The sequence below is a fragment of the Anolis carolinensis genome, chromosome 4 (assembly GCF_035594765.1).
Source record: "Anolis carolinensis isolate JA03-04 chromosome 4, rAnoCar3.1.pri, whole genome shotgun sequence".
Taxonomy (NCBI): domain Eukaryota; kingdom Metazoa; phylum Chordata; class Lepidosauria; order Squamata; family Dactyloidae; genus Anolis; species Anolis carolinensis.
Window position 1 is genome coordinate 175,147,878 of NC_085844.1, and position 17,303 is coordinate 175,165,180.

Genomic DNA, 17,303 nt, shown 5'->3' on the forward strand with positions numbered 1-17,303 from the left:
TTCTATTGAATATTTTATTGCGTTTACAGGTTGAGTTTAAACCGTTAACATTGTTACTGTAAAATTTCAATTGTCTCTTCATATCTTTCCTCCTTCGTTCTCACTCTCCCTTTGTTCCTCTTCCTCGTCTATTTCCTCTTCTTCCTCTTTGTGATGACTCATGGGCCTTGTAGTCCTGCTCAGGACATTGTAATTCCTGATGAAGATGAAAACTTGGGTTTTTTACCTTCCCAGTCTGAACTGGATTCTTCTCAGCCAGATCTTTCCCAGGCAGATCTGGGAACCTTGCACCTGCAAGAAAGTTGTCTCCCAGAAGTATGTCAAACAAGCCCAGAGCCTACTTCTCCCGTGTTCTTGCGCCGGGAGTTTTGTAAACAACAGAGAAGTTTAGAATCAGCTTCGCGCAGGAGTGCGAGGATTGCAGCTAAGAATGTGGCCAATTAAGACTGCTTCTCGTGAGAATCTTTGGGGAGTCTCACATCTGGTCTCAGAGTTTAGCTTTCGGTTCTGATTCCCAGAGAACTGCTTCGGCGGGAAAGTTAGACTCTATTTAGGTGTTTTACCCGCGTAGTAACTTCGCGGAGTCAATTCGTCAGCCTACGGAGCGAGTTGTGTCTGGACAGCGCGCTCCGATTCAAGCCTCGCTCCTGCTCAAGCCTTGCCTTGCTATCCAGCCTTCGCCTTGCTTCCCAGCCTTTGTTTATCTACGGACCTTGCCTTGTTTCCCAGGATCAATCCTTGCCTTGTTCCACGGATTTTATCAAGTTATTCCACGGACCTTGTTCTTGTTCTTAGTTACCTTGTTCCACGTTCAAGCCTTGTTTCAAGTATCAAGTTATTTCCTAGCCTCGCTCAAGTTTCATGGACTAAAGGACCTTGTCATCTCCCCTCACTTTGCTTGGCAAAGTGAGTGTTTCGGTATTGGATTACAACTTTGGACCTTAATATTTCTTATTGGACATTGTTTTTTGGACTAATTCTGACCTTTCCTGAAAGGTCTAATTCTGGACTATTTTCTACACTTGTTTTTATTAACTTTATATATTCCTTCAATAAAGATATTAGATAGATTCTGGCCTCTGTGTATGGTTATTGGTGCTCTGCAGCCTGGGTCTTGACAGTTTGACTCCGCCGCCCTAAGCACCAATTAACCTCGGCCAGAATGTCTACCGGAGTCGTACCTGGGCCGAGCGGCCAGCCGATTACCTACACCATCGACAAGGAGGAGGTGGACCGAATCCGTGATAAGCTCAATGCACAGGATGGAGAAATAAGGGGTTTGAAGGAACGCGGAATTCGTCTTCCGGCCATGGCGTTGCCAACCAAGTTTACTGGAGAGGCTTCTAAGGTTCATGTCTTCCGTCGCCAATGTCAAGCTTATCTAGAGGCCCGTGCTGCCGAGTTTCCCCAAGAAGACATCAAAGTGGCATGGGTTTACAGTCTTCTAGACGGACCAGCGGCCAGCTGGGCGACGGCACTGTACGACCAAGCCTCTCCACACCTAAGATCAGCGCAACGCTTCTTGGACCACCTCAAGGAGACTTGGGGAATCGAGGACAATTTGGAGGCAGCCGGTCACAAACTCCGTCGCCTTTTCCAAGGAGACAGACCTATGTCTCAGTATATAGCCGAGTTCCGAGTGCTGGCCCACAACACCGGCTGGAACGATGTAGCCCTCAGGGGACAATTCCGGGAGGGTCTCAACATTGAAATGCTGGAAGAAATCTCCAAGGTGGATCCTCCCCAGACCCTCGAGGCACTTATTGATCAATGTTTACGGGCTGAAGTCATGATTGCCAACAGGAAACAGTGGGTTCGAGGCCAGGGCGGTAGAGCCGGGGCAAAACCCCCCGCTCCCGCCAGCGTTCAGCCACGTCCGGTGTGGAGACCCCCACCGCCAACCCCATACCCCAGAGGAGGCGAGGAGGTGCCGATGCAGTTGGGCAATGTGCGTCCCAGACTAGATGCCGCCGAGAAGGCCCGTCGTCAACGCTTAAACCTCTGCTGGTACTGCGGGAACGGGGGCCACTTCGCCAGAGAGTGCCCAGCCAAAGGGAAGCCTGCCGCCCGTCTTGCGGCGGCGTCCTCCACGGAGACGAAGACGTCTGAGCCGACTGGCACACAGCCGGCGGGGGAAGCCAACGACCGGGTGTAGAGAGGCTCGCCAACCCGGTCAAAAAATCCATCCAAGAGCCGCCAACCGGGGTCCTGTTCCTTCTCGTGGTCACATTATGGTCAGCAAAAAGGGGACCCGTCATGATCCACGCCATGATAGACTCTGGAGCTACCAACAATTTCATCGATAGAGAGTATGCCGACTCTCTGGGATTACAATATCATGATTTCAAGAATGCCCGTGTGGTGCAAGCCATAGACGGCCGCCCCCTCAAGACGGGCCCCGTAAGTCAGTGGTCGGAACCCACCAGGATGTGGATAAGGGAACATATGGAAGAGATTTCCTTCTTTGTTACCGAGGTTCCCCATTTCCCTGTGATTTTGGGAATTCCATGGCTGACTCTCCACGACCCTAACATCTCCTGGTCCAACAGAGAACTGCAGTTTGCTTCACCGTACTGCCAAAACCATTGCCTCGTAGCCAAGGTATGCCACGCCACAGACACCGAGCCCATCATCACCTTGCCAAAGAAGTACTCCGAGTATTGGGATGTATTCAATGAGAAAGAAGCCGAAAAATTACCCCCACATAGACCTTATGACTGTGCCATTGACTTGGTGGAGGGGGCCCCGATCCCGCGAGGGCATCTCTACTCCCTGACTGAACCAGAGCAAGAAGCTCTCAGGGAATTCCTAGAGACAAACCTTCGCAAGGGATTCATCAGACCCTCTCAATCCCCAGCCGCCTCCCCAGTGATGTTTGTGAAGAAGAAGTCAGGGGAACTACGCTTGGTGGTGGACTACAGAGCATTGAACAATATCACCAAGCGGAACAGCTACCCCCTGCCCTTAATCTCGGATCTACTGGATCGGCTTCGAGGAGCCAAGGTTTACACCAAGCTGAATCTTCGGGGGGCTTACAACTTAGTTCGCATCAGGGAAGGGGACGAGTGGAAGACCGCCTTCCAGACCAAATTCGGATTATTCGAGTCCCGAGTTATGAATTTCGGTTTATGCGGAGCCCCCGCAACGTTCCAGCATTTTGTCAATGACATTTTTCAGGACTATCTAGACAGGTTCTTGATAATCTACCTGGACGATTTTTTGGTGTTTTCTAGATCAAAATCAGAACATGAGAACCACGTCAAAATGGTGTTACAACGATTGCGGGATCATGGACTTTATGCCAAGCTGGAAAAATGCGCCTTTGATCTACAAGAGGTAGATTTCCTTGGTTACCGCATCTCGCCTCTAGGGCTTTCCATGGATCCAGCCAAGGTTTCAGCAGTATTGGAATGGCGGGCGCCAACTAACAAGAAAGAGGTACAGCGTTTCTTGGGGTTCGCGAACTATTACCGCAAGTTCATTCCAGATTTTGCCCGCTGGTCCGACCCCATCACTAGCTGCATCCGTGGAAAGCAGCCTTTCCGCTGGACTGATCAAGCAGAGAAAGGGTTCCAGCAACTAAAGAAACTATTCACCTCCCAGCCAATTCTACAGCACCCAAATCCTGGAACCCCTTTTGTGGTGCAAGCGGACGCCTCTGATGTGGCAATTGGGGCTGTACTCTTACAACCGGTGGGAGATCACCTCCATCCCTGTGCCTTTTATTCTCGTCAACTAACCACACCAGAGAGGAATTACACCATTTGGGAAAAAGAACTACTGGCCATAAAGGCAGCCTTTGAAACTTGGAGACATTGGCTAGAAGGGGCCAAATTTCCCATTGAAGTCCACACTGATCATCGTAATCTAGAACATCTAAGAACTGCCCGCAAACTAAATCAGAGGCAGCAACGTTGGGCTTTATTCTTTGAACGTTTCAACTTCCAGATCCATTATGTGACCCCAGCCCAAACCAAGCAAGCAGACGCCCTGTCACGTAAACCGGAATACGCTGCAGGACGCAAGGAGACCTTTGAATCCCAACTGCTACAACCCGAGAACTTTGCCACGCTCACGGTGGGGAACACCAAGTCCATTCCCATTGGTTCAACTTCCCCTACTCCAGGACCCATCTGTGCTCAAGAAATCAGGGCTAGTCAGCAAGCAGATGCCTGGGCGCAGGACCAACTTCGCCAAGGTCTGCACTTTCCCTTTTCGCTTAAAGATGGGCTGCTCTGCTATAGAAATCATGTTTATATCCCACCCGGACCGGGCAGGGAAAAAGCGCTTCGTCTGTGTCATGACTGCAAACCAGCAGGACACTTCGGACTATTTAAAACTATGCATTTGATCCTAAGGGATTTTTGGTGGCCCAAGATCCGCAAGGATGTGGAAAAATATGTCAACACCTGCCCAGTATGCCAGCGCTCCAAGATACGAAGGGAGAAGCCCTCAGGGCTTTTACACCCCCTTCCTACCCCATCTCGCCCATGGGAAATAATTTCCGCGGATTTCATCACTGACCTACCACCTTCCTGTGGATTCACCACGATCTTGGTGGTGGTGGACCTTTTCACCAAATTAGCCCATTTCATTCCCTGTGAAGGCCTCCCCACGGCCAAAGAAACTGCGGATCTATTTCTTCAACATGTTTTCAGACTACATGGATTGCCCAAGAGTTTAGTCACAGACCGTGGATCTCAATTCACCTCTCGTTTTTGGAAGGCACTACAAAAACTATTGGGCATAGACTCTCGCTTATCTTCAGCTCATCATCCCCAAACAGATGGGCAAACGGAGCGCACCAATGCCACTTTGGAGCAGTATCTTCGCTGTTATGTAAACTACCAACAGGACAATTGGGCTTCTCTGTTACCACTGTCTGAGTTTGCCTACAACAATGGAGTTCAAGCTTCTACAAAAGAAACGCCGTTCTTTGCAAATTACGGCTTCCATCCACGTTTCTTCCCCCCTGTCATTGAAACTTCAGAAGTTCCCGCAGCAGAGGATTGGCTGCAGGAACTCACAGCGGTGCAACAACTTTTGCTCCAGCAACTGGACCAAGCCAAGGAGGACTATAAACGCCACGCTGACAAACATCGCCAGCCGGGCCCCGAAATCAAGGTAGGAGATCGGGTTTTTCTGTCCACTCGCTTCCTGCCCTCCCATCGCCCTTGCCGGAAGTTAGATGCCCGTTTCATTGGCCCCTATCCAGTGGTGGCGCAATTAAACCCCGTGACTTTCAAACTCCAACTTCCGCGTTCAATGCGCATTCACCCAGTGTTTCACCGTTCCCTGCTCCTTCCGGCGGATGGTGTGCGACCTGATACAGACCAACCGGCCCCCCCTCCTGTTTTGATGAATGGGGAGGAGGAGTTCGAGGTTGAGGACATTTTGGATTCTCGCTTTCACCGCCGCCGCCTACAATATCTCATTGACTGGGTGGGTTTTGGCCCTGAGGAACGCTCTTGGGAAGACGCCTCCACAGTCCATGCTCCTGATCTAACCCGTCGCTTTCATCAGACCTATCCCACCAAACCGCGACCTCGCGCCTCGGGGAGAGGGCCCCAGTTTGGGAGGGGCCTTGAGGAGGGGGATAGTGTGATGACTCATGGGCCTTGTAGTCCTGCTCAGGACATTGTAATTCCTGATGAAGATGAAAACTTGGGTTTTTTACCTTCCCAGTCTGAACTGGATTCTTCTCAGCCAGATCTTTCCCAGGCAGATCTGGGAACCTTGCACCTGCAAGAAAGTTGTCTCCCAGAAGTATGTCAAACAAGCCCAGAGCCTACTTCTCCCGTGTTCTTGCGCCGGGAGTTTTGTAAACAACAGAGAAGTTTAGAATCAGCTTCGCGCAGGAGTGCGAGGATTGCAGCTAAGAATGTGGCCAATTAAGACTGCTTCTCGTGAGAATCTTTGGGGAGTCTCACATCTGGTCTCAGAGTTTAGCTTTCGGTTCTGATTCCCAGAGAACTGCTTCGGCGGGAAAGTTAGACTCTATTTAGGTGTTTTACCCGCGTAGTAACTTCGCGGAGTCAATTCGTCAGCCTACGGAGCGAGTTGTGTCTGGACAGCGCGCTCCGATTCAAGCCTCGCTCCTGCTCAAGCCTTGCCTTGCTATCCAGCCTTCGCCTTGCTTCCCAGCCTTTGTTTATCTACGGACCTTGCCTTGTTTCCCAGGATCAATCCTTGCCTTGTTCCACGGATTTTATCAAGTTATTCCACGGACCTTGTTCTTGTTCTTAGTTACCTTGTTCCACGTTCAAGCCTTGTTTCAAGTATCAAGTTATTTCCTAGCCTCGCCCACATTTTACTAGTTTGTTTGCCAGAAGGTCGTGGGGGACTTTGTCGAAGGCCTTACTGAAATCTAGATATGCTACATCCACGGCATTCCCTGTATCGACCCAACTCGTAACTCTATCGAAAAAAGAGATCAGATTAGTCTGGCATGACTTGTTTTTGGTAAATCCGTGTTGACTATTAGCAATGACCGCATTTGTTTCTAAGTGTTTGCAGACCACTTCCTTAATGATCTTTTCCAGAATCTTGCCTGGTATTGATGTGAGGCTGACCGGACGGTAATTGTTTGGGTCGTTCTTTTTTCCCTTCTTGAAGATAGGGACCACATTCGCCCTCCTCCAATCTGCTGGGACTTCTCCTGTTCTCCAAGAACTCTCGAAGATGATTGCCAGTGGTTCTGAAATAACTTCCGCTAGTTCCTTCAATACTCTTGGATGTAGCTGATCTGGCCCTGGGGACTTGAATTCGTTTAGAGTGGCCAGGTGTTCCTGGACAACTTGTTTCCCTATTTGGGGTTGGATTTCCCCCAATCCTTCGTCCATTCCATGTTGCTGAGGTTGAAGATGGCTTTCTTTTTGTGAGAAGACCGAGGCAAAGAAGGCATTAAGCAGTTCTGCCTTTTCCCTATCCCCTGTCACCATCACCCCATCTACTCCTTGCAGTGGCCCTATCGCCTCCTTTTTCTTCCTTTTTCTACCAACATAAGCAAAAAAACCTTTTTTGTTGTTTTTTATGTCCCTGGCAAGCCTGAGCTCATTTTGCGCTTTAGCCTTGCGAACCTTTTCCCTACAGGAGTTGGCTATACGTTTGAATTCTTCTTTGGTGATTTCTCCCCTTTTCCACTTCTTGTGCATGTCACTTTTGAGCTTTAGCTCAGTTAGAAGTTCTTTGGACATCCATTCTGGCTTCTTTGCACTTGTCTTATTTTTCTTCTTTGTTGGCACTGTTTGCATTTGCGCCTTGAGTATTTCACTTTTGAAAAACTCCCATCCATCCTTAACTCCCTTGTTTTTTAATATCGGCGTCCATGGAATGCCGCTCAGTAATTCCTTCATTTTTTGGAAGTCAGCTCTCTTAAAGTCCAGAATGCGTGTTTGACTTGTCTTAGTTTCAGCATTCCTTTGTATTGCAAACTGCAGGAGCACATGGTCACTTGCCCCTAAGGATCCAACCACTTCAACTGTATTGATCAGGTCTTCCACATTTGTTAAGATTAGATCAAGAGTTGCTGATCCCCTTGTTGCCTCTTCTACCTTCTGGACCATAAAATTATCTGCAAGGCAAGTGAGGAATTTGTTGGACTTTGTACTCTTGGCTGAGTTTGTTTTCCAGCAGATATCGGGATAATTGAAATCGCCCATGACTACTATATCTCTTCTTTGTGCCTGTTTGGTCAGCTGTTGACAGAAGGCTTCATCAAGTCCTTCATCCTGACTCGGAGGTCTGTAGTAGACACCCACGACAAGATCTTTTTGAGTCCCGGTTCCCTTGATTCTTATCCAGATGCTTTCAAGCTGGTTTCCCGGATTACAGTCTTGCATTTCTTCTGCAACGTAACTGTTTTTGACATATAAAGCTACTCCCCCTCCTCTCCCCTTTGTTCTATTTCTGTGAAAGAGGTTATAGCCCTCAATGGTTAAATTCCAGTGATGGGAGTCATCCCACCAGGTTTCAGTGATGCCTATGACATCGTATGTGTGGTGCTGTGCTAGGAGTTGGAGTTCGTCTTGCTTATTTCCCATGCTCTGAGCATTAGTGTAAAGACATGTAAGCCCCTGTGACCTCCCCTCGAACTGTTTATTTGGGATTATTGTGCTCTCTGTACTTGGTCCTTGCTGTGTTTGTGCAGCCCTCCGTTTAGCCTTACGGCGGTTCCCTGTGGTCGTGGGTAATATAGTGTTCGCCAGGCTGTTGTTCCCCTCCCCCAGTGGATTTAGTTTAAAGTGCGCCTGATGAGGTTTGTGAGTCTGTGTGCAAAAAGATGTTTTCCTACTTGTGTGAGATGCACCCCATCGCTTGCCAGTAGTCCATCCTCTTGGAAGAGTAGACCATGGTCAAGGAAGCCAAAATGCTCCTCTTGACACCATTTTCTGAGCCAGTTATTGACCTGTACTATTTTTCCGGCCCTTGTAGAGCCATGTCCTACAACGGGGAGGAGGGATGAAAAGATCACATGTACATTATACAGTTTTAGCTTTGTTCCCAGAGCTCGAAAATCATTTGTGATCTTTTGAAAAGTATGCCTAGCGGTGTCATTGGTACCTACATGAATCAACATAAGGTGGGGAGGGTGATGGGGCTTTAGGAGCCTGCTGAGCCTCTGAGTGATATGGTGTATTTTTGCCCCCGGGAGGCAGCATGTTTCTCGAGCCATCCCATCCGGTCTGGAAATGATGGCTTCCGTTCCTCTAAGGAGGGAGTCACCTACTACCAAGACCTGTTTCCTTTGAGGATTGACAGGGTCCCTTTTGTGCAAGACAGTGTGTATGTCCCCTGAAGAGTGTTCCTGTTGAAGTGAATCATGTAGGTGTAAAGTGTTGTCCTCCTCCTCAACATCCCCAGTGCATTCATCAATGACAATCCATTGAGATACATCCGAGAGCCCATTACTCTCCCAAGGATGTTCCTGTTGCTCCTGGTCTATGATTGGGGATGGAGCATTTGCATGATTACATAAGTGTGACTGTGGTGATGCACTGTCCCTGTCAGGGCTATCCCCTGCGCATTGATCCAGGATGGTCCACTGAGTGGTATCTAAGAAACTGTGGTCCTCCACAAGATGTGTTTCCTGATTGTATGTTAATGATGTAAGAATTTCAAATCTGTTGTGTAAATGCAGCTGAGCAGAGGAGTTCTGTGGAGGCTGCCTGGTCCTGCGTCTCCTTCTATGGGTGACCTCCTTCCAAGCCTGAGGGTTGTCTACCTTTGAGTTGATCTCCCCATAAGGTTCCTGATCATGGTCTTGGTGGTGTTGGTGTGATGCAGGCTGCTGATCTACAGCAGCGTGTTGTGCAGTGTCCAAGAAGAGCTCGAGTGCCTGAATGTCCTTAAGGGTCTTAATACGGTGCTCGAGCTGTTGGATCCTCTGCTCCATCAGAGTCATCTGTTTGCATTTGGAGCAGATGTAGTTGTCTAGTTTTTGTGTGAAAAAGCGGAACATGCCACAGCTGGTGCATGTGATGGGAATGTTTTGCTTTTGTTGCATCTCTTGGTGAGCGTGGTGGCCAAGTGGGATCTTTGTACAGTTAAGTAATATGCACGCACTTTATGTGCAGACTGCAACAAACCACGTCTTTGTGTATTTGTTTATGTTGCTTTGTTTCCTGTATGTACTGCAAAGGATAGTTAGTAAAGGCCAAATCTTAGCCAAATCCTACCTGAAGCCAGGGAGCAAAAATGTCCTCCTGCTTCCTCTGCTTCTGCGAGAACCAACTGCCCTTCTGGGATCAGGCTCTGGCAGAAACTCACACTGGCAAATAAAGCTTTCCCAGAAACTCAATTAACAGGGGACAATGCCTGCTGTCAATCAACTTAAGTACCTGGCTCTCTTTCAACACAACAGTCACACAACAGTTAGACTTTGACCACAGGAGCCAAGCCCAAACTCAGTTTAAAATCTTAGCCAAATCTTAGCCAAATCCTACCTGAAGCCAGGGAGCAAAAATGTCCTCCTGCTTCCTCTGCTTCTGCGAGAACCAACTGCCCTTCTGGGATCAGGCTCTGGCAGAAACTCACACTGGCAAATAAAGCTTTCCCAGAAACTCAATTAACAGGGGACAATGCCTGCTGTCAATCAACTTAAGTACCTGGCTCTCTTTCAACACAACAGTCACACAACAGTTAGACTTTGACCAAAAGGAGCCAAGCCCAAACTCAGTTTAAAATCTTAGCCAAATCTTAGCCAAATCCTACCTGAAGCCAGGGAGCAAAAATGTCCTCCTGCTTCCTCTGCTTCTGCGAGAACCAACCTCTATAGGTCGTCGGGCAGCGCCTTGGGTTCCGCAGTCTCCCCGCTTCAGTCCACGGAGGAGAGGGAGCTACAGCTCTACCCAGTCGTGTAACAGGCTGATCTGCTGGCAGAGCTTCAGCAGATCCGTCTCACCGCCATCAGGCACACACCGGAAGTCCTGTAGTGATATGTTTTGGTGCATAACTTTTATGGAGGTATGCTTTAGTTTGTAATGTTTTTGCTGTGCTTATTTAAATTGTTTTGTAATCAGCCTCAAGCTATGAGGAGAGATGGGTAAGAAATAAAATAATAATAAGAATTATTATTATTATTATTATTATTACTACTACTATTATTATTATTATTCCCTGGCCCCCTTCTACACTGGCCCTATACCCCAGGATCTTATCTCAGAATATCTGGCAGCGGGGAGCCCTTCCAGACAATCCCTCTATCCCAGGATCTGATCCCAGATTTTCTGTTTATCCCAGATTATCTGGCAGTGCAGACTCATATAACCCAGTTCAAAGCAGACAACCTGGGATCAGATCCTAGGATAAAGGGCAATGTAGAAGAGCCCCCCCCCCCTTGCTGAAATTTAGACCCTCTTAGAAAAGATCTATTTGGAATATGTCTGTCCTTTTCTCAGGCTGCAGGTGCTTTCTGCAAGTTGCTATCTCTGCCAAAATGTTCAGAAGTGGCACTCTACATCTATCCTCGACTGCTGATGGCGCTTCTTGTTCAACTACACTATAACATCAGGCACAACATTACAGGGAGCGTGATGTCTCAGGATAAAGATGATTCTGTGAGGTGAATATAAGAGAAATGAAATTGAGATGGCAGGCTCCAGACACATCGGGAGGATTATTATACTAAATTATAATGACATAATTCTGTGCATTATGGTAATACCTCATGTGTGCATGTCTGCCCACAGAAACAAATAATTGGTAGAAATAAGCTCAGTGGTGCCTACAGTCTAGCCCTCCCACCAGCTAAAGCTGCCTTCTCACAATTTTTCAAAATGGTTAAGACTGAGTGCTGTCATTTTAGTTTCTCATTGGTTTTTATTAAATTAATTAATTGACAATGCCCCCTAGTGTAGTTGAAGCTCAACTCACAATGCCCTTGATGTAGTTGGAGTGCTGGAGCTTGACCTGAAGATTTAGGGTCACATTGTATTGATTCTCAGCAGCTTGTCCTACCAAGGTAACCAGGGTAGGAGGAAGCATAGCAAAGTACTACTTGTCAGACCTCAAAATTTGGAACTGAAATTATTACACAGGCCAACAGGGAAAAAATTATTGTGCCTTGGTTTTTAGGCCTTGGGGTTATTTGGGGCACTTATTCAGAAAATGGCATTGGGTAGACCGCATCAGCTCTAGTTTTTTACATATAGTTATCATTATTTTCTATGGGTGAGCTGATGGTGACTGCCATATGGTATATGTTCTGTATCGCAAAAACTAGCGTTTGTAGGGAAAAACCAAAACCCAGGGCATTGGAGCCATTGGATCATGAGTTTGTGGGAGAGATCAAGATCATTTGAATATGAGTTTTCCCAGGTCATGCTCTGACTCACTATGTGACTCCTGCTCCCTGATGGATTTCATTTTTGGGTTTGGAATTCAGTTGTGTTGTGATGGCACTGAAGACTCTTCTCCTAGCTGTGAGGTGCTATTGTGAGTTTGCTGTTATGGAGAAGGAGCAGGGCTGGGATCTACTCTCCAGCTGTGAAGATCACCACCGGGGGGTAGGCCTTCTTGCCAGGTGAGCACTAAAAATGTCACAATGCACAAAATATTCACAAACCTTCTCTCAAGCACAGAGTGAACTGCTGACAGTAAAGCTTTATCTTTACTTTACTGTGTCTCAACTAGAGCCATGCTTCAAAGCACCTATTATCTTGACCTTCAGAGGATCTTGTACCTCCTGGTTCCCTTCTTGGAGCGAGGGGATGAAGAGCACCAGATCACAGCCACAGCTTTCTTTGTTGAAGTAAGGATTGCAAACTGCAGGGCTTGGAAAAACTTTTTAATGTCTGCCAGGAAGATTATGCAACTATGATTTCTTGATGAATCTGTTGAACATTGTCAGTGATGATTTCGTAGGTCTGGCCAAACATTTATGTCCTGATACACAATATAAATGAATTCAGGATAAAGAACAGCATTCCTAGAGTCGTAGAATAATAAGAGTTGGAAAAGACTACATGGGCCATCTGGTCCAACCCACTGCCATGCAGGAAAAGCACAATCAACATCCAAAATGGAAACCATAACAAATGTGAAGGTTGTCTAAATTGAGTCTACCATATTTTGGACTTATCATGAGAAAACATGACAAATGATACTTTGAAAGAAGTATGCAACAGATCTCTTGAAGATTCAACATGCTTTTGTTTACCTTTGCAAGGCTTACCTGAGCCGGTTCTTTCATTTCACATGTGCCTAATGTGAGTTTTGAATGAAACATTTGCTGAAATGTATTGAATGTACTGACCTGTTCAACTTTTTTGTGGCATAGCAACCTATCCCTAGTCTTTCCATGTTATTTCTACCTCTGTTGCCAATGTTTTTCATTAAGCAGTAAAGCCCAGGAACACATGTATTCAATTAATTGAGAAATACTTGAGATGCATCTTCACATCTAAGCGGATTTTTGGGGGTATTAGAACAAACTAGTAGAAAAGATTCTTTGTCATCCAATTCCTTCTTTATCTGTACTTTATCTTTTAGCTTCTTTGTATGTCAGAGGCCAGAAGACTTCCAGATAAATATTCCATTTGCCGCCTGAAGCGAGGTCTCATGCATGAAATCTCAGTGATCAGGGCATTGAGTATCAAAGGGCTTATTAACATGGTAGACTGGCCAGGAAAGGTAAGTGACAAGTCCCATCCTGTAACCTTCCTGAGCTTTTCTAGAGTAACTTTAGAAACATTAATTGAGGATTTAATCAGAAACCCCAAGAACCAGCAAAGTTGCTCTAGATTCCAGCCTTGCAAAGGAGATCTAGAATCTAGTGCAAGTCAAATGGCAAAGTGTCATCATATTGTGCTCTGCATGGATGTTTGTGCATAGCAGCCATCAAGAAAATAATTGGTGTTATCTGCCACTGAACTTGAAAGATTCTACACCCTTATACAAATGGCATGTATATACTGTATATACAGAAAGAATGCTTCACATGACCCTTAGAGGCATGGCCAGTCACCTCTGTCTTCTTAGGCCTGACCTTTGTCATCTCATAGACAAATAATTGCACAAGTATGCTCCATCAAAAGCTGATACTCTTTCACACTCTAACTGCCATGATTATGTCCTATGGAAGCCTGGGGTTTGTAGATTAAAAAGGCACTAGAACTCTCTGGCTGAGAATTCTCAAACACTACTATAAATCCCAGAATTCCATAAGATGTTGCCATGACACCTAAAGTAGCATCATAGAGTTATAATTTTATAGTGTGACATGGTTCCCAAATCACAGTCAGTTAGTGAACTTGTTTAACCCATGTTGCAAGTGTTTCAGCCTCGTTACAGCACTTGGGTGCTTGAAATCAAATCAACTCTGAAAAAAGGGGTGGTTTTGGTTTCATATTCAGTGTCAGCCTAGAACACATCGCCATTTCAGGTTGCCTGCCCACACACATTTGCCACTTCTGCTCAATATATGGTTTATCAAATTGATTTAATGTCCTGCAGTGCATATTGTAAAAAGGTGCTCTGCAAAAATTTTACTGCTATTTTTTCTGGCATCGCTCCAGAAAACCTCCCTACAGTTCTGAGATGTATACTGTATACAGTAGAGTCTCACTTATCCAAGCTAAACGGGCCAGCAGAGGCTTGGATAAGCGAATATCTTGGCTAATAAGGAGGGATTAAGGAAAAGCCTATTAAACATCAAATTAGGTTATGATTTTACAAATTAAGCACCAAAACATCATGTTACGCAACAAATTTGACAGAAAAAGTAGTTCAATACACAGTAATGTTATGTTGTAATTACTGTATTTACGAATTTAGCACCAAAATATCACGATATATTGAAAACATTGACTACAAAAATGGCTTGGATAATCCAGAGGCTTGGATAAGCGAGGCTTGGATTAGTGAGACTCTACTGTATGTGTGTATATAGTCTATGCATGTATTTATCATGGTGTAGTGGCTTGAATGGTGAACCAAGACATTGGGAGACCAAGGCTAAAATCCCTGCTCAGCCATGGAAATCTACATGTAATCTTGGGCATCACACTCTCAGCCTTGGAGGGTGGCAAGGGCAAATCTCCACTGAACAAATTCTTCCAAGAAAGTCCTATGGTCAGTTCACCATAAGCCAGAATTGACTTTTGAAGGCAAAATGTATATCTACAAACTTTCTAGAGATACCTTTTCTTACACCGTGATATACAGTCAGTATATGAATATTAAAATTTTATTATAACGTTAAAAATAAATAATATAATTTTATATTATGTTCTGTGTTTGTTTGTTCTGTTCTCCCAGTGGTAACTATTGATTTCAGTGTCAGTTGGACAGTGAATCCACTTTAAGTTTCAGTTTGGACTGTAAGGAATTATTCAAGGTGCTGAACAGTGTGTCCAAAATAGGCTCAGTGCCTTGGATGGCATCTTTAATCAAATACTAGCATGACCTGTAGTGATGGATGGGGAAAGGTTATATTCCAACTATCTGTGGAAATATGTGTATCATCCCTACCTGCTCTGTGTATTTAATATGCTTCTAGCCAATCACAAATCTTATTTAACCTTTTCTTTAGCTTTGGAATCATCATCACACAATTCACAAACATTTTACCATATAGAATAAAAGTATGAAGTGAGGGGAAAAGTAATGGTACATAAAACTTAAATGCACTTGCCAAAACAATCTCAGAAGTCAAAGCATTTTAAATCACTTTAAAGCTGCAATCCTATGCTTTCTTCCCAAGACATACATCCCATTGAATTCATTCTTGAATAAGAATGTATCCAGTGTCATTTTTAATTGACTTTCTCAGTAGGAGAAGATAGATGCTGGACTTTTCCTTCTGTATAAAAATCTTACAAGAGGTTCTTGTATCTCCAGTACTTTTCCTGAAGTTTCATTGTCTTCTCCTTAAACTTGATGTATTTAATCTGCTCTGTTAAAAATAAAACTTAACATGATAATACTTTGTGTACTACATCAGTTAGATCCTAACAACTGTAATGCCTTTCTCTTGTCCAGGAAGTAAAGCTGTTATTGCCAGCCATGACAAAAAGCCTGTCTGGAATGGATGGGAAACTATTTGTGGAAAGTGTGGCAGAAATAGAGGCGCTTCTCAATGGCCCAGAAGGAGCAGATTGTATTTGCAACATCACGGATTCTCTTCAGGACCTCTTTAGTGATGTAAGAAAACTGCATATGATTAACTGGCATAGTAGCAAACCACCTCACTGAGAAAACACCTCTTGAGATCCACTGATGGTATAATAACTGGAGTGTTAAATGTGGCTTGAGGAGTTGATCGTGAATTAAACCTATCTCAAAAGGTTGATGGAAGAATAAAATGACTGAAGGGGGGAAAGCAGGGATGCTGCTCTGAGCAAAATGGAAAAGCAAAATAGTGCACAATAATTTATTTATTTATTTCCAACATTTATATCCCGCCCTTCTCACCCAAAGGAACTCAGGGTGGCGTACACAATTGGCAACACTTTGATGCCTACACATAATTAAAACATAGCAATGAAAATCCAATTAAAACAATATAAAACATATGGTTAAAAATCCATTCATCCAAAATCCTCGTGCTGTAGCCGTAAATCAGTCTGGATCGTCTTTATCATTTAATCTTTGAAAGCCTGGGCACATAGCCATGTTTTCAGGGCTTTTCTAAAACTCAAAAGGGTTGGGGCAATACATAATTATCTTGCATGTAGCTCTGCGTAAGGGAGTGGTTTGAGCATTCGACTATGACTAGAGTTTGAATCCCTGTTCAGACATGGAAACTGAGTGACATTAGTCAAGTGACACTGTGTCTGCTCAGAGAAGACCCAAAACAATCCCTTTCCCGAACAAAAGTTGTCAAAAAAATCCAATGATAGTTTTGTTTTAAGATCACCATGACTCAGAAATAAGGGACAATAAAAACAATAACAAATCCAAGTAGTGCAAAATACAGTAATCAGCGAAGAACATGATCTAACAATGTACTTCAGTATCACAGTTAGGACTTTCTGTTCATCCTCTTCCTGCTGTAAGAATTCCATATGTATTCCAGAGGGTTCCTCCTCTCTCTGGTCTCCAGAGCAGAATACTTAGGATTCATAAGGGCTGCAAGAGAGATATCTGTAGATAGAAGTAGTGGATCCCCAAGAAAGAACAGCATTGGATTCTGGACTAAATAAGTGACAATCTTCTGACTTTGTCATATATGAATCAGTGTTTTTCAATCAGGATCAGATTGGATATTGATCTCGATTTGGACAGTCTTACTAACTCTCTTTGTCTTGATGCTTACAGAAGAGAGACAGTGTGCGTGCCTCTGCCATATATCTTTTTGGGAGAATGGTGAAAAGGTCCAAGAAGAGCAACAAACTAATGATAAGGCAACAAATACTACAAAACATGATTCCATTATTTTTGCATCTCCAGGAGGAGAATGCTGACATCAGCAAGGCACGTTCTTACCAACATATATTGCTACTAATTTCCAAGGAACCATCAACTGACTAGTTCACCCACAGCTGACTAGTTACCCCACACCCAGCTCCCCTTTCAGATACTCCTGGGGTTGGATTTCCGGGGCCGGGGAGTGCCATTGAGGTCGTAGGGGGAGGAGGGTGAGATGTGGTCAATTTCAACAATCCAGGGAGAAGTGCAACAGTGTCTTTGCGACCATGGGGAAAGGTAGACCCGGTAGCTAACATGACAGGCCCCCCGGACTTAAGGTCCTGCTGTTAAATGCCAGATCCATAAATAATAAAACATAAGCCATTCAGGACTTGATACTGGATGAGCATGTGGATCTGGCGTGCATCACCAAGACTTGGTTGGATGAGCTGTGT

At 45.1% G+C, this 17,303-nt stretch overlaps 1 protein-coding gene across 11 annotated transcripts in view; it reads left to right on the forward strand.

Annotated features, from left to right (window-relative positions):
* The window catches only part of mroh7 (maestro heat like repeat family member 7), a 49,438-nt gene that overhangs the window by 19,959 nt on the left and 12,176 nt on the right, over window positions 1-17,303 (forward strand). For 9 of the 11 annotated variants that reach the window (XR_010005407.1, XM_062978287.1, XM_062978286.1 and 6 more), the window contains 6 exons: window positions 10,899-11,062; window positions 11,885-12,022; window positions 12,133-12,250; window positions 12,991-13,131; window positions 15,481-15,642; window positions 16,759-16,914. Coding sequence is in view for 10 of the 11 variants with exons in the window: in XM_062978287.1 (XP_062834357.1) it covers window positions 10,899-11,062; window positions 11,885-12,022; window positions 12,133-12,250; window positions 12,991-13,131; window positions 15,481-15,642; window positions 16,759-16,914 (879 nt within the window). In the remaining variant the exon portion in view is untranslated. The remainder of the gene's footprint in view (window positions 1-10,898; window positions 11,063-11,884; window positions 12,023-12,132; window positions 12,251-12,990; window positions 13,132-15,480; window positions 15,643-16,758; window positions 16,915-17,303) is intronic. The other 2 variants (XM_062978289.1, XM_062978288.1) reach the window with 2 other exon arrangements.